Raw genomic sequence first — 18,275 nt, forward strand, 5'->3', positions numbered from 1 at the left:
TTCGCCTGAACAACGTTTACAAATCGTTCAACTTTATTACGAAAATTCACGTTCTGTAAAGAATATGTTTCGCGCGCTTCGCTCCTCGCATGGTCAACATAATCGGCAGCATTCAGTATTCATATTGAATAATATCGAGTGAATAGACCACGTCCAGCATGCATTGAAGAATAACTGAGAGTGTAGAGGAAAACCGTGGATAGTCGAATCGGCGCCGTTCGCAGCAACGCAGGACAGACGTACGGAACAACTTTGTGCATTTTAGGCCGCTCGACCTTCCCAAGCGACATTGCTCCGCCCTATGGAATCTTGAAAAGTTCTAAGAAGATCCGACGTTTTCTAGCCAAATTTTGTTCAACGATGAGGCTCAGTTATGGCTCATTGAGTACATAAATAAGCAAAATTGCTGCATTTGGAACAAAAAGCAACCTGAAGACATTCAAGAACAGCCATTTTATCCAGAAAAAACAACAGTTTGGTGTGGTTTGTGAGCCGGTGGAATTATCGATCTATATTTCTGTGGTCCCAAGCCATAACAACACAACTCCACTTTTGGCCAAAATGAGTTATTATCATGGTTGGAATCTCCATACTTGACTTCACATTGTGTCAAAATCTTATAAAGATCACTCCAATAGTTAGTGAGATATTAACGAAAGAAAAACTGATCAAATCAAAGTGATTGCAAATGCACAGGGAATAACAACACATCCCAGTGCTCTGATATCAGCTGATTTTCGCCTCACTTGTGTTTTTGTTCTCAGTTCACATTCAACAAGCGGAGCGGCTGGTTGTTAATTTTTTGCGTGCGGAAAAATAGCATATCTAACTTGTGCTTTTATTCCGAAGTAAGTTTGTTGTTCGGAAACTTACATAAGTATACTTGTGTTGTTTTATCCAAAGTATTTTTTTTCTAATGCCTACCATAACTTAAGTTGTGCTTTTGTTTCGTGCTGTGTTTCTTATCATTAGTTGACATAACAAAAGATATGGTATTTTTCCAAAACGAATTATTTGCAACCAACAATTTAACTTGACTTGCTTTTTTATTCCAAGTGCTAGCTTAAAGAAATTGCTGAATTGTGCTTTTTTGCAGTACATATTTACATAGTGAAAATTCAAAACGCAATAGAAGACCAAGGTAGGTTAAAATTTATCCGACATTCTAAGTGTTTGAAATAAGTTTTATTAAATTGTGCCACATTTTTTTGTCATTAAATTTCAGAAACGCGTGATTTACATCAATGGCCCTTCGAGAAAGCCAATTTTCATACGAGCCATTTTCCAGCCATAGGCGATAACTTATTCTTCAATATGTTTCACGATCCCGTTGTACTGAATGAGCCATCATGTAGCAATCTAGATTTGCCAATTTTCCACGCAATTTTACAAAATTGTTCTCAACTCAGATCGTCAATACATCTCCGCAACTATTCGAAATGGACTTTAGCAGCGATGATTCTATCAGAGAACCCGACTATATTGTTTCAAGTGCGATCACGGAATCAGAAAAGGAGAATCAACCTGTTTATATTTCGGAGTCAATATTAGAGAGTCCATATGCCGATACTGATGAAAATGTCCAAAAATTTACTCAACCTCCCAAAAATATAAAAAAAGACAGACAATTAAATAGAAATTCGGGAAGATCGTACACCACGAAAAAAGGAAAAGTGGTTGCTGGTCGCAAGTGCCTACCTTTCGAAAGTTGCCCAAAGAAATGCGCTCTGAAAGTACCTTTTGAAAAACAAAAGCACATTTTTGAGGAATATTGGAGAATGGGCGACTACAAATCAAGGCTATTTTTATACTCTCGCAACAAAGTTGCTAAAGAGAGTATTATAGTTTTGTTCACATAACGGTTGTTTGTAAGTCCTAAAACTAAAAGAGTCCGATATAGGGTTATATATACCAAAGTGATCAGGGTGACGAGTAGAGTTGAAATCCGGATGTCTGTCTGTCCGTCCGTCCGTCTGTCCGTCCGTCCGTGCAAGCTGTAACTTGAGTAAAAGTTGAGATATCGTGATGAAACTTGATACACGTATTTCTTGGCTCCATAAGAAGGTTAAGTTCGAAGATGGGCAAAATCGGCCCACTGCCACGCCCACAAAATGGCGGAAACCGAAAACCTATAAAGTGTCATAACTAAGCCATAAATAAAGATATTAAAATGAAATTTGCCACAAAAGATCACATTAGGGAAGGGCATATTTGAACGTAATTTTTTTGGAAAAGTGGGCGTGGCCCCGCCCCCTACTAAGTTTTTTGTACATATCTCGGAAACTACTATAGGTATGTCAACCAAACTCTATAGACTCGTTTCTTTCAGGCATTTCCATATACAGTTTAAAAATGGAAGAAATCGGATAATAACCACGCCCACCGCCCATACAAAGGTTATGTTGAAAATCACTAAAAGTGCGTCAACCGACTAACAAAAAACGTCAGAAACACAAAATTTTACGGAAGAAATGGCAGAAGGAAGCTGCATCCAGGCTTTTTTTTTAAATTGAAAATGGGCGTGGCGTCGCCCACTTATGGACCAAAAACCATATCTCAGGAACTACTCTACCGATTTCAATGAAATTCGGTACATAATATTTTCTTAACACCCTGATGACATGTACGAAATATGGATGAAATCGGTTCACAATCACGCCTTCTTCCAATATAACGCTATTTTGAATTCCATCTGATGCCTTCTCTGTATAATATATACATTAGAAACCAACTTTACTCAAATACGGTATGTGAGCTGAGGTATTCCTTGTGGAAAAATTGTTGTGATCGGACTATAACTTTTCAAGGTCCCTGATATCGAACACGAAGAACTCAGTGCCCAACCTAACCTAACCTAATTTTTCACCGAAAATATCGGTAGATCTCTCAGAATTTATTTCTAATTAATTTTACAGCAAAATAAAAAAATATGTAAATGACGGATAATGAAATCTCGATTATCACTTCATCGTGCGAGAGTATAAAATGTTCGGTGACACCCGAACTTAGCCCTTCCTTACTTGTTCATTTGTGGACTCGTCGAAATTGTCGAAAAGCTATCTGAAAAAAAATCAACTAGAACGAAAATTCGACGAATAACAAACTATTATTCTGTAAATATTGATAGCGACAAAGTTGACGTCTGTAAAGGTTGTTTTTTGAAGTGCTTTGGAGAAACAAACAGTTTTTTGAGGAATGTGATTGAAAAGAAACTTAATTATCCAAAATCACCATTGGCCGATAAGAGAGGCAAGTCCACTCCAATAAACAAGCTAAACGAATCACAGGTCGAAACTAAATATTTAAGCTCCGACTTGTCAATATCAAAAATGTACAGTTTGAATGGCGAAGACGTTGAAACTCCTATAAGTTTAGCAAAATATTCAGAAATTTTCCACACAATGAACTTAAAATTCAAACAACCGAAACTTGATACTTGTAATAAATGTGACTGCTTTAAATCCCAATTAGACCACATCAATAAAAATATGCCAGAATATACAATGCTGATTGAAAAACAAGCAAGGCATCGCGCAGATGCAGATAGAGCTTATAAATCAAAGGATTTTGATAAAGATCTGCCAAAAACTCACATAAATATAAAAACGTACACATTTGATTTGCAGCAAGTTTTACCAACTCCTTACCTCAAAACCTCAGTCTGCTACTATAAGAGGCAATTGAATACTTATAATTTAACCATATACGATTGTGAAACGAATAAGGCCTTTTGCTATATGTGGCACGAAGCAGTTGGGCAGCGAGGTGCTAACGAAATATCATCATGTATTTTCCAGCATTTAAAGAAGGTGTCAATAGACGAACATGTTGACTCAATCGTATTTTATAGCGATTCATGCGTTGGCCAAAATTAAAACTCCTTTGTGGGCTCAATGTTTATAGATTTCTTAGAGAGCAACCCTAATATTAAAATGATAGAGCATAAGTTCCTTGAGCCAGGGCATACACATATGGAGTGTGATGTGGCTCACGCCCTCATCGAACGAAAAAAGAAGAAGACTACTATGAAAATCCACCATCCACGTGATTGGTATCAATTCGTTCTTTCAATTGTGTACTAACAAAACGTTTGAAGTAATTGAAATGGAAAATAAATTTTACAAATTTGGTACAATCGCTAAAAATAAATTGAATTGGAGGAAAGTGAATGAAGATGGGGAAAAGTTTACGTGGTCTGATGTGAAGTGGCTCCGATACACTAAAAATCGCTTTGGTGGTGTAAAATACAAAACTTCGTTAGAGGATACGCAGCCTTTTAAGACACTCAATGTAATGAAGCGTGGTGTCAGCTCCTTAACCATTCAGGACCAAGATAAAATCACGGCAACTCCTCTTATATCGAAAGAGAAAAAGGAAGACTTGTTGAGCATTTTAAACTTAATCGATCCCATGTTCCATAGTTTCTACAACAACTTAAACTTACGGAATATTGATCCAGACATTGGCGATACCTCTACCTCAACTGAAAACATTGAGAACGATACCTCTCAATAGGATATCCTGTCATCATAAAAACCACTGTTCTATGTTTTAAATTGCTGAAGTTCCAATGTTTTATTCTTAGTTTTCACTTTTTATGGACTAATTTGAGTTCAATAAACTGCGGATTAATATACAACCAACTTTGACAAAAGAGCACTACTAATGTTATGCTAAACATATTTTGTTTAATATTTTGGAATATCGGCATAACTTGAATTGTGTCGCCGGAGAATAGAACCTTTAGTTCAGAATAATAACACAAGTTAAGTTATGTCTTTCAATCATGTCAAATAACTTTAGGGAAAAAAGGATTGAATCACATTTTTAAGCGTATTTTAAAAACTACGGGCACTTACCTAAGTTTTTTGGCAGTATAAGATGGATATGATATCACTTGAGATATTTAAAAAAAAATTCCCGGATTCCTTCAAAAACTTTTTTCAAATTTTACTTTGAATCTTTAAAATGCTCTACTGAAAAATCAAAAAAACACACTTGTGCTGTTATGGCTTGTGACCACAGATTTCTTCAAAATTATGACGGTGAGAACGTAGCCTTCATTACGGTGCCTGAAAAATTTGATGGCTGAAATTGAAGTTCGTGATCTCGGAGACATTTGGTTTCAACAATACCGCATCACTTCCCACACTTCGCATCAATCAATGGATTTATTGAGAGAACTCTTCGATGAGGAAATAATTTCACGTTTTGAGTGGTCGATTGACCACCAAGTGTGATCTTGTGGGGATATGTAAAGTTTAAAGTCTATGCCTTGGAGCAAAACATCACGCGTGTCATTCGCCATTAAGGCGTTAAATGGGTTTCCTCAAAGAAAAGGGGGACTTTTCAATATATTTTTTTTTTCATACAAAAATGAAACATTTTATTTACACTTTTTATTATTCCAACGTAACATACATATTTTACAAAGATGTTGGGAAATTTTCAAAAAAAATATATTTAAAACTCGGTCATTACGACCTAATTCCTGGCAGCCCGTCGAAGGAGGTGTCTTTGTGTTGACAGTAAAACCTTTTACAGGGTTATCAAAAATAAAAAGAAACAAGAAAGGAAGACCTAAGTTCGGGTGTAACCGAACATTTCATACTCTTCCAACTTGTCAGGATCAAAGACGGGAAATAGTCACAAATGTGAAGCGATATTACAAAAACGCGCTCTCTCAATTTTATTAAGAAAACTCGCAAATTGGCCGATAGAGCTAAGCACTTAGTTCAGATATAGAACTGTAATTCGGCACAAATGATCGTAGTACCATGGAGCACCTGTAGGCTAATGTTTTTGAAAAAATGCGTCTAATGGGTTTAATTTATATAGCATACAATATATATTTAAAACTATTAGTCGGATCAACTTGAGAATATTATAGAATTAAATAAGACAATAGAAAACATATTTCTATAAATAATTCTCTCCGAATTTCAATAATCAATATTTTTGGTAAAAAGTTAGCAATAGGAACTGGGGGATTGAACACTTGTTGTCCGAATTATACATGTTTTGATCTTAAGGCGGCACACTTTAAAGACACTATTGCTGTAAAATTGTACCCCGAAATATTAATTGATGTTTGATTTGTTTGCAAGAACCTTTTGTTTTGTTGTAGATACGAGTTCTCACTTATAGATGGGTAGTGCCACCTCCATTACGCAATTTCGTGTTTCTGATTTATTGAGTTACTGTACTTTCAGTATTTTTCAACTTAACCGTTGTATAGAGATTGACCGGGTTGTAATCCGATTTCTCCTATCTTTACACACACAAAGGTATGCTGAAAATACTTTTTCTGAGCAAGTATGGTTAATTAGGTTATTTAACTACGTTTTGGGAGATATGTAAATTAAATCTGTTTCAAAGTGTCTGAAACTGCAAAAAAAAACTGCATTTCAATACAAATATAACAAAGTGCTCATACAAAACTAAAAAAAAACAAATGTAACATATCGCACTTGTTACGGTGAAGTGTAACAACTCAAAATTTCCAAATTTTAGTTTTTTGCAAGCAAATAATGTGCAGTGGTCATCTCTACCCACTGTAAAAATCGTTCAGTGATTTGTCTAGTCTTTCGTTAAAAAAACCGTTATGACTCTCTCTTTGTTTTCAGAATGACTTCTTTCGACTCAACTAAAGAGTTACATTTTTAGTTGTCTCCAAGTGTTTTGTCAAATTGGTTCGTTAGTGTATCACATAAAGTGTAACATTTTGAATTGTGCCACTTGTACACTTGTACATTGTACCACTATGTATATAAAAAAATTTCAGGAAAAGAGTAATAACTCAAAAATTTGTTATTTTCGTGCAAATACTAAACAAATAAAAATGAAACAACGGTTATATTATTTTTAATGATATTTTCGTGCAATTACATTGTTTTTTCTTTGTAATATATTATTAATATTTACGGAAACAGTTTTTCGTCTCTACTGAAAATTTTCAAATTTTGAGTTGTTACACTTTACCGTAACAAGTGCGATATGTTATGATGTGCGAAACCTTGTTGTAAAATATAAAATGGAGAATACATTATTTGGTAAAATATCGAATCTGTAATATTTACCTAAATCAACAGCTTAAACCATATATCAAAACTTGAGAAAGAATAAAACTGTTGAAAGCAAACTGTGGACTGGTCGACGGAAAATTTTGAGTGATTAGATTACACTACTCACAAATTCACTGCCGTTGGACAGATGATAAAACAGATGTTTTTGCCATTCAAGAATTCACAGTGCTTAATATTTATTAAAAGAAAACATTGTTTTATATTATTTCGTTATAAAAGCCGTTTTCTTTCAAATATTTTCCATATAATGGAAATAATGGACATATTTATTTTTATTTGGGAAGTCGTTTTTCAGGTGAGTTCACATTCATTGCGTTTAATTCATTTCTTTGTTTACATTTTTCCTCTTTGTAGTGTCTAAATCAGCTATGATAATGTAATAGATTTCCAATGCTGAAAAGTAGATGATGCTAAATCAGGGTCGTACAGAGAGTTTTCGCGTAGATTACATTCTAATCACCTCTGAGACAAGGTTAAGAACAGTCATTTTTGTATGGCGAAATCTTGTTACATTTATAGGATTAGTGGGATAAGCTAAACTCAGCAGCCGAAATCTTGTGATTAAGTATCGGTCTGGACATGGTATTAGCCACGGAATTAGCAGTGCGACCAGATATTAATTTCACAACGGCTTAAAAGACTTTAAAAGACAATGGATTACATAGCAGAACTCTACACAGGAAACCCCTCATCAGTGAAAAGAACCGAAAGCTTCGTTTGGAATTCGCCTACAAGATAAAGACCTTGAATTCAATTTACCAGTTTTACAAATACAACATTTTTGGAAACATTTGTAAAAGAACTAATACACCAATGCACACGAAAAACCCCATTTCTACTGTCAAGCATGGCGGTGAAAACATAGTGTTTGTGGAGAAGGGCAACCGTGTTTAAACTGAACCTTGGTAAGGGTTGGCTTTTCCAGCCGGATAACGTTCCGAAGCACACGGCCCACATTATAAAGGAATAGTTGGTTTACTATGCTCCACTTCAATTAAATACGCTACTACAGAGCCCTGATTTATTTACAGAGTATGAATGAATGGGTTTTAATCATATGTGGTATCTTAATATATTAACTTATATTATAGGTCATAGACTTATTTCGTTTTCTACTAAATTTAACTTGAACAAAGCAACCTTATTATCTGAAACTAAATACTTATATCAGAAAAAAGTCAACTAGAGAATTGGAAACTATTTCATCTAATAGGGTTTACACCAAATGACTTAAATATTCGGCAAAGAGATTACTAAAATAATGAAACTCTTGCATTATATTTTATTATATCACATAATTTTGCTAAGATATCTTACATATTGACTGATGTACCATATACGATATAAAGGCAATCTGTTTGAATTTCTTATATAAGGTCTATTCCAATTATGGGCAGTACTTATCCGATTTAAATACTTAAGTCAAATGGGTTATTTCGGTATAATAGTGCTCTTATGCCGACTATTTTTATACTGTTGCTACATAGTTTAATAGTTTTATTCACCTAACAGTTGTATGTATCACCTAACTAATCGAAATCGATATAGGATTATAGTATGTGGAATAAGAAATGATGAGGATGATGAGACGAGTTCAAATCCGTGTGACTGACTGTCTGTCCGTGAGTGCAAGTTATAACTTGAGAAAAAATTTAGATATCGTAATAAAACTTAGTATATATTTTTGTTGCGGACCATTGCCACACCGACAAAACTTGATTAAAGAAAAACCAATTAAAAACCATAATTTAGATATAGGACTGTAATATGGCACAGAGGAGAGCAGTAGCGAAGGGCATCTCACCAAAAATTGTCTCAAGATAATGCCTATACACGTAAAAGCCTTTACCGAAGGAAATGAATGAAATAATTAAGTTTTACCATTGAGATGGTATTAGACAGCTTAATAAGAGCCGGGGTAAAAATTAGACAATGGGACCTGTTTAAGGTGAAATAACATATCTCTGGACCCATGCGACCAACTTCAACCATGACATTATTTAGCATTCCTGCCAGAGTGTGAAAATTGGCAAAATCGGGCTACAACCAAGCCTACTTCCCATATAACATAATTTTAAATTCCGTTTGATTCTTTAATCTTCCGGTTTAAAAATCAAGAAGCAATTAATATAACGAGATAAAACTTTGCACGAATACTACCTAAACTGACCAAATCTTTTCCAAATAAACCCAAACCTTTTTAAGGCTCTATTTGACGGTATGCGGATCCCAGAACCTATACTTGGCTTTCGACAGAAAATATCTGTGAATATGTAAGATATATAATTGAAATTCAGGGATAATCCTTTCGTGCCATTGGTGTGTCTGTGTAAAAAAAGGGTTGAATGATGAGATCCAGGGGTCATTTTTATTAGACAATGCCATGCTGATTCTAGGTAGTCTTGGTTAAAATATATAATAGCGAGTCTTGCAAGTTGCAAGAGTATAAAATATGCGGTTAAACCCGAACTTAGCTCTGCCTTACTTGTTACTCCTGAATTGCCAAAAACTAACAGTTCATTGCATACCAAATACTGAAACACATAAAACCTAAAAATTAATTTTATGTGTTTTAGGCTTTGTGCCTGAACGTGAGTGAACTATGTATTTCGTTCCGTTATTTATATGTTTAGAATGAAATTGCAAATTTTCTTATATGACGTATATAATAAAAATTAGTTATTTGCTTTCTGATGTGTCACTAGGGTTTCACATAACACGGGCATGCTGTTTTCTTTCACCTTGAATCCAGATAAAAGGTATATCAGTAATTTTGTTATATTTGCACTTTTAAGTAAATCTTTATATAAATATGATATCTAGTTTTAGTCAGAAAATATTTCACAATTCGTGTTTGTTGCTTGTTGCTAACACATATTTTAAAGGTAAGTAGCAATTCGAGATGTAAGAATAAACATTAATTGGACTGCTTGCACTTGTAAAGCCTAAAGATTTACCCATGAAATATTAGCGTAAGTAAATAAGCATTAAGTTTAGTTTTTTGAGTTTAGTTTTTTATGCCCTGAACAGAGCAGATTAAGTTTCCCACGATGTTTGTAATATCTAGGTACAAGTACTTGTATATATGCGGACTAGCCCCTCATTTGATCGGTCAAACTCAATACCTTGTTTGGAAACTTTTTTTATTTGACAATAAAATCTTAACAAAATTTGACATAGATAGTTGCCAAGTACCATTATCACATACATATACAGAATAATATATATGTAATTTTAAAATTGTGAACAAAGTCTAATTTACTTTTTGCTCTTAGTAATATACAAACGTAGCTGCCATGAAAACTGTTTGATCAAAACCAAGATAAGGATCCTTCTGTATCCTTTTGTGCTTCGGTGCAGCCTTAGTTAACGTTTTTTATAAAATATTCTGAGTTAAAATAGATTCAAAAAAAGTATATTTGAGGTATTCAGGCCAGCTTTGTTAATACGTTAGTAGTTACTTGATAGTTTTTTTACTACCGTTTTGTTTTTATTACCGAGTAACGGAGTACTAGACTGGCATGTTTGAAAATTGTTTCAACAAGTATGTTCACAGTCAAGTGCTTACCAGATTAAGTTCGGTCTGAATAGCTCTATTGTTTTAAGCTTTATTTAATACTTAATTGTTAGTAATCTGATGAGATCAAAGTTTTGCTTGGGCCAGTAAAAAATATGACTGCAATGTGGAGTCACTGAACTTAGCCATATCTAATAGCTTCTGTAAAGAACAATTCGATGGCGGAGAAAAAATAGTATTTTAAAATCAATACGCTAACTGCATAGAGTGCAACAGTGTCTTTCCTTAAAAAAAAAAATAAATAGAGTAATTTTGAAGCAATTCTATCACTGCGAGACAGATGTCTGTCTGACTGTCCGTCGTGTTGGTATAGTGATGAAACTTGATACACGTGTTCCTTGGCCAAAAAGGAAGGACGAGTTCGCAGTTAGCATGATCGGACTATTGTTACGCCCTCAAAAAATTTTACCAATAGAAGCTTTTCAACCATACACAGCATTTTGCAGAGTAATTGAAGTACTGAAGTTGGTTTTGGCAGCGATTTTTAATTGATTCTTTAAAGTATACCATCTCAGGTCTAAACATTTTTAAAATCGGATCATATCTTTTTCTGACAATAGTATGTCTCTGCGTTAAAAATAGGTTGAATCGGTTCAATATTTCACTTAGTTCCCATATACCTAATGGAAGGATTTTCGAACTTCTGGCAGACTTTATACCCAATATGTGAGTTATCTTAATTAAATTGAGTAAGCGTGTTTTTCTCATAACCATATTATACGTTATTAATGGTTAAGCGCTGAAGTTGAATGGAGTCGATGTAGAAATTGGTCTTAATCTCATATCAGCAATATCATCAATTTCGACCTTCTGGTTGACGTTTTGTATGTCAACTCATTATATTAAATTTAGTTTATTCGGTTAAGTTTATGTCAGATACATATGTATATCTTATGTGTTTATTTCTCTAATAAATATACATCTGTAGTATTAAATGGTTTTCAACGGAATTTTGTCGAAAATTATCAGGAAATATTTCTTGGATAGACTAATTCTAGATGCTTACCATAAATTCACAGTTTATTTTATGCTTACTTACACATAACTGCATTAAGATATATTATTTATCGATCGATATACAGGTACATGATGGTTGTAGAACGATTTATTATTGACTTTCAACCACCGATAAAAAATTTATCAAAAGTTTAGAAAATTTTGTCGAAAATCTTGAATTGGATTTTGATTAGAAGTTGAGCAGAGATGTCTACTTAGATGGATGATGAAACACCATTACAGGCAAATTTTCAAAGGCATATGTATGTATGCACATGAATATGTATTAAGATTACTGATAACCTTACTCGTAGTAAATTTTTTCTAAATATCTTTATGACGTCGACAAAGTCTTATATTAATATGAAGATACAGATAGGTGATAACATGCCCTATGATTGCAATAAATCTTTAGGCGGATTTCTAAGACTCTTAATTAGCAGATGTATCTTTCGAAATAATAAGGCATTCGTATTCTGTTCGTTAACGGGAGTAGTTGGCCATCTGGATAGAAAGTTGCAAGTTCATAACAAAAATTTGAAGTACAATTTTTGCATACATATATACAATATTAAGATAAATTTATGAGAACCCTGAATTGTATTTATATAAAAACTACTTAAGATAAAGGAAATGAAAAAAACCACGGACTTATAATTCGTACTAATTAACGCGATTGAAAGTGCAACGAAATATAGCTACTTATATATGTATATGTATATGTTTAAATTGGTTTCTTGTGTTATTTGTTAAAAAGTGTTTATTATTCTATATTAAAATTCAAAATGGATGAAAATGTTGGGTCTACAACACCAACAAGTGATAACCGAAAAGGTATAATTAAACATATTGCAATTAAATTATGGAACTACTCACTCTTTGATTACTTATATAAGTACGGGTATGTACAGGAGTTGATATCCTATATGCAGTCGCACCGTGAAGTGTTAGGTTTTACTCAAAAAAGAATATCCAACTTTAACACGCTCTTTGTTTTCAATTGAAATCGTGACTGGCATTTTAATTTGTCTATTGTTTTGATGTTTTGAATCAAGCAAATAAACATTCAAACTTGACAAAACCATACTCTAAAACAATTTTTTTTTTAATTTGTCCATTTTTTTCATGTTTTGAATCAAATTTGAGAAAATTATATTCTAAAACAAAATTGTCCGCTCTGCCTTTGATTTATTCCATAAAAACATTCCTTTAAAAGTTATCTTCTTCTTCTTTAGTGTCGTGGACACCGCTGGAAGAGGAAGGAGAGGGTGTGGTTAAATTTTGAAGGGTTAAAAACGGTTTATATAGATTGCCGGCAAAACTACGAATCTTATCGAAGAAAGTTGTAAGCAAAAGTTGAAAAAATATACAACTACAATGCTAAATTCTATATGCGAACTGATATTTTACTTAAAATTTTTCTTGAAAATAGAAAACATCCCTATTCCCCATATACTTTATACAGAGATTTTTGAACTTCATGTTGATATGTGCATTATGTTAATGGAACTTAGAGAGTGCCTGTGATCCCTAGTACCTAAAGTAGATAAAGGGCTAAAAGAGATTCAAATTAAGAAACAAAACAGTAGTTTGATACAGACGATCGTAGTAGTGTGGGTCATCTTGGGGCTGAAAATTACATTCAATATGGTACACATGTCATCGGCGGTCGACCAAACTCTCTGAGGAGAAGTTATGAAAATTGTTCTTAGGGTTACTTAATGGGGAAAATCGGACAAAATTATTTAATATTCATATGACTGCATTAGCTTTAGCAGCTGCAAACAACCGTTAGGTGAATAAAACAATTATACTCTGTAGCAGCATGTTGCAAGAGTACAAAATTGCTGCATAATAAGTCAATCAAAGAGGCTAAATTTAATACTGTGGAGTAGTCATTTCATTCCCCAATCATATCTAACAAATAATGTATCTAATATATGTATGTATATATCTTTCTTATGAGCTACTTTTAATTTTTGAAACGTACTAGAATAAATAACATGATGTATTAATGAAAAATATAAAGATAATTGTATCATTTTGTTTATTATTAATTATGTAAAAATATGGACCAGCCGACTTCGAGCAAGCCATGAATTTAACAGGTTTCGGGACATTCAATTTATTGTTGCTCATAGTTGGTACATTTGCGACTTGCGCTGCCAGCTTTGAAACCACCACAATGTCGTATATACTTCCAATTGCTGAGTGTGATCTTAAAATGACACTTTTTGATAAAGGAATTTTAAATGGAGCTACATATGCCGGAATGATATCGTCGGCTGTTATTTGGGGCTATCTCGCAGACACAATTGGAAGGAGAAAAGTTCTGATTTATGGTTTTTTAATAGACGCCGTTTGCGTCCTTTGCAGCTCTTTGTCGCAAAATTTTGAAATGCTTGTTGCATTTAAATTTTTGGGCGGCTTCATGTAAGACTAATTTTGACTTTTTGCGAATTGTCTCCAATTAGAAAACATTTTACATTACAGCGTGAATGGTCCTGGTGCAGTACTATTAACATATTTAACTGAAATGCACGGCTCCGCCCATAGACCACGAGTTCTTATGGTTTACGGGATGGTCATGTCTTTGGCAACACTTATAATGCCACTATTGGCTTGGGCGATATTTCCACAAGACTGGGAATTCGTATTGTTTAACTATTTAATAAGTATTATATTTACTGTGAAATCATATTTAGAATATTTATTTTGACCAATTACCGTTTTAGTACATCCGTGGCAAATATTTTTGGCAGTATGCAGTTTACCAAGTATAATCAGCGGATTAGGACTAATTGCGTTGCCTGAAAGTCCTAAATTTTTAATGTCTCAAGGAAGAAATGCTGAGGCCCTCCTAGCATTTCAAAAGATTTATTCTATTAATAAAAGAACAAGCAGAAGTGCTTATCCAGTATATATTATCATTGATAAAGTCATTACCCATTTGATAATTTTATTATATTCCTTAGGTCAAAGAGCTGGTTGAGGAAGTTCCGAATCGTATCTCGAATGTTAATGAGCTTATATTTACTGTAGAAAACAAACCAGTTAAGCAGAAATACAAACGTGAGCCCAGAACATTCTCCCAAGCTTTCAAGGAAGGAATGAAGCAGATTAAGCCTATGTTCACAAAGCCGTTATTAGGTCACTCCATTCACGCGTATGCGATGCAATTCTGTATTTTACTTGGGTATGCTTGGTCATCTTAGACTGAAATTGCTAACATTTAAAGACTTATCTTTTGCAGTTTAAATACTGTTCGACTGTGGTTGCCTCAACTTTTTGCATCGATCGCTGAATACGAAGCTCTAGATAACGGTGAATCAAGCTCAGCGAATCTATGTGCAATTCTAGAGTATAGTGTTAATAAAACATCAGTGATTACAGATTTCCACGACTCCTGTAGTAACGTAAAATTTTAATTACTATTTATTAATTGGTTTTAAATTATCAAATAATATTTAATTTACAGTTACCAAACGTGTCAATAGATCTATACGTTAATAATATTGTCGTATCGTCGGCTGGTGTAGTAGCATATTGTTTTGCTGGTATTACTGTGCGAGCTATAGGAGCTAAAAATTTACTAAGTACAAACATATGTGATTAAACTATTTGTAAAAGGATATTGTGAATAATCCTTCATACTTTTTAGTTTATGGACTCTTAATATCTGGCACTCTCGGCATATCGCTCTATTGGTCGGTAAATGGTCTTTCCACACTTATTATATCATCTGTGTTTTTATCAGTGGCAGGGGTATCAACATCATCTCTATTAGGAGTGGTACTTGCTCTTTTTCCAACTTCTTTGAGGCAAGTATCTAAACTTTTGTGTATATATGTATGCAAAGGAAGGTATTATATGGAAAATTTTGGTTATATTGGAGATATGTGATACAGATGTCCGATTATATGTATTTGTTTTCATTATCACTGTCAAGCATGTAGTGAACTGTTCTACAAAATTACGTGCTTTCAGCTTTTTAGTTAAAGGCAGGCTACCGGAAAATAAAATAACTGAATAATCGGTTGTATGGGATCTGGTCGATTCCGAGAAATGATCAATAGAATGTGTCCGTTCGAGCTACGTAATAATTACAGCAGTACAGCAATAATGTTGAATATTTACTGATACTTTAAATTTTTATAACCATTAAAAGATAAACTTCGCCTTAAAAAACATTGGTTCAAACCCGGTTTTGGAGCCATAGTCTCTCAGGCAAAGTTGTTCAGAATGAACCGTAGAATATTTCCCATTAAAAACTTATCCATCAAAATTCTGTTCTTGTAAGAAATAGTTTGTATTTATGAAGTGCAGTTTCGTTGCAAGCGAAGTTAAAGTTGTTTCTTGTTTTTTTCTTAATTTTCTGATAACAATATCTTTCTAGATCACTGGTGGTTGCAATCGCAATGATGTTTGGTCGTCTGGGCGCTTTGACTGGAAATATGCTGTTTCCTGTTTTTATGGAAATGGGATGTATACAACCTTTTCTAATGATCGGCGGTGTGTTGCTTGGTAATACTTATTTTCGATACTTTTCCTGATACAATATATGTAAATTTTATTTCACTTTGGAAATCTTAGTTATTAATTGCCTTTAAATAAGTTTTATAATTCAATGGTACCTTGAATTAGCGGGCAAAAAGTAAATATTTAAGATTAAATTTCTGAAATTGAAATAGAGAATGTTCTTCATAAAACATTCAAAAGCCATTTTGTTAAACAGTGTACAGAAAAAGTAATTACATTTATACTACAGTAGAAACTCGTTTATCCGGCCCTTAGTTATACGGATTCGCGATTATCCGGACTACCAATCGCGACCAATTTATATGTACCTACGTAGAAATTATGGAATCATGAACGTGTCGGAACTTGCATATTCCGCTCGCGCAGTGTGGGGTCGCTGCCGCTGCCACGCGCGTTTCATTATTGTTTTAGTTCATTTGCAATTGTGACTCCGCTCTGACGTGCGTGTCACGTCTACATATTTAAACCTGCCAAAGCGTAAGAGGCAATTTAACGACGCTATATGACTTTATGTAAAACGTCAGCTAAAACAGGGTTGCAATTATATTTTTCCATGTCATTGCACGCAAATATACATGGTTTTTGGTCTGACATATTTTACAGCCCTTGCAAATAATTTTCTGCGTGTGTTTGTTGTTGTGCCGGTGCACCGAGAGGAAATATATGCAATTCTTGCACCGTGCAAGGGGTTTGCAAGAGCGAGAGAATACCCCTAGAGTGATACTGTGAGTCTACTACAACTGAAACGAATTCGTGATAAAGCAGCAATTAAGAGAAAAAGTTGCTTACGTCAAATGACAATTACCAAATATTTTAAACCAAATTAAACTTATTACCTACCTACTTATCATGAAATAACCAAATGCAAATTACCAAATACATATTGTAGACAAATTATTCGTACATACGTACCTAAATATTTTATTGTATTTCATGATTAATGCTGCAGTTTAGTATTACGTATGTAGTGTAATCTAAGAAAATATTTACATACATACATAAGTAAGTGTTCATTTCTTAATACATTGATTTTCGTTGCAGGATATGAATATCTATATGTTTTTCTTCATACATTCGATTATCCGGATTTTCGATTATCCGAATGCCTATCGACAACAATTAGTCCGGTTAATCGAGTTTCTACTGTATATTCAATACAAATTTTAACTCCAGGGTTTTAATAGTTTTTATTCATCTTTGAAAAAAAAAAAAAAAAACCTATTAATATTTGGAGATACATGTCAATATTGAACACATGATGAAAAACAATATTGTAATGCTTATCTCCTATTTGATGTCTTAATTATACCCATATGTACATATATTAATTAAATTTTTTTACTCATGCAGCTGCTGGTGCTTTATCTTTCATTTTGCCAGACACGGAGGAAATGTCCTTGAAGTGAAATGTATATAAGATACGGAAATCAGTGTTTCATGTACTACAATATATCGACGTATGCATAACTTAGAATATTAATTATACATAAGGTATGTACTCTTGTGAGTAAATCATCATGGAAAACAGTAGTTGAATATAATGTTAATTCCAATTAAATATATTGTTAACTAGTTTTATTTTCTTATGCACATATAATTGTGTAATTTACTTAATTTGTTAAAATATTGTTTTCGTTTTTAGCATATGGATTAGGTTTTATGGTAGTGTACATGCTGACGGTTTGTTTTTTTTATAGAAAATAAGTTCTAAAATGTGCAAACATAAGAAAGTTTCAACGTCTATTAGAGATAACTTGGATACAACGAACCGCGATTTACCGCGTGATTTAAAATTGCTTCGAAAGAGTTTGTGTGGTGTTAGTTATTTTTGATAGAAATACATATGTATGTATGAATAGATAAATATTTACGATGTTGGCTAATAAATAAATCTGTTGAATTTCTGATAAGCATGTTAAGTGTTTCCTCGAAAATCCTCCGCATGCCTTCGGATGAGTTTACCGGACAATAGAATCACCGATCCAAATCACACAAGTCATTCTACAAACGGTAGCAGTGAAAGCCTTAATTGCAAAACTGTTTAATTCCTTGGGTTTGTCGATTTTACCTTTCCATGT

At 33.6% G+C, this 18,275-nt stretch overlaps 1 protein-coding gene and 1 long non-coding RNA gene across 4 annotated transcripts; both read left to right on the top strand.

Annotated features, from left to right (window-relative positions):
* The first annotated feature begins 778 nt into the window (after nt 1-778).
* LOC115066692 (uncharacterized) lies at nt 779-3,684 on the top strand. The gene is made up of 3 exons (XR_007421771.1): nt 779-848; nt 1,057-1,141; nt 1,226-3,684. It is a non-coding gene; the product is annotated as an uncharacterized LOC115066692 (long non-coding RNA).
* Nucleotides 3,685-12,122: 8,438 nt separating this feature from the next.
* On the top strand, nt 12,123-18,110 carry LOC105226648 (synaptic vesicle glycoprotein 2B). Of its 3 annotated transcripts, none has more exons than XR_007421760.1 (11): nt 12,123-12,492; nt 13,737-14,091; nt 14,152-14,333; nt 14,394-14,575; nt 14,634-14,854; nt 14,912-15,074; nt 15,137-15,254; nt 15,320-15,479; nt 16,055-16,182; nt 17,548-17,688; nt 17,840-18,110. XR_007421760.1 is itself a non-coding variant. In XM_011205638.4 (10 exons), exons 1-10 carry the CDS (start codon nt 12,444-12,446, stop codon nt 17,601-17,603), a joined length of 1,614 nt encoding a protein of 537 aa, XP_011203940.2. In that variant the 5' UTR covers nt 12,123-12,443; the 3' UTR covers nt 17,604-17,757. The 3 variants fall into 3 exon arrangements, 1 of the variants encoding a protein (XP_011203940.2); XR_007421761.1 differs by having other exon boundaries at nt 17,895-18,110; XM_011205638.4 differs by lacking the exon at nt 17,840-18,110 and having other exon boundaries at nt 17,548-17,757.
* Nucleotides 18,111-18,275: the final 165 nt, after the last annotated feature.

This window comes from Bactrocera dorsalis, chromosome 2 (assembly GCF_023373825.1).
Source record: "Bactrocera dorsalis isolate Fly_Bdor chromosome 2, ASM2337382v1, whole genome shotgun sequence".
Classification (NCBI taxonomy): Eukaryota; Metazoa; Arthropoda; class Insecta; order Diptera; family Tephritidae; genus Bactrocera; species Bactrocera dorsalis.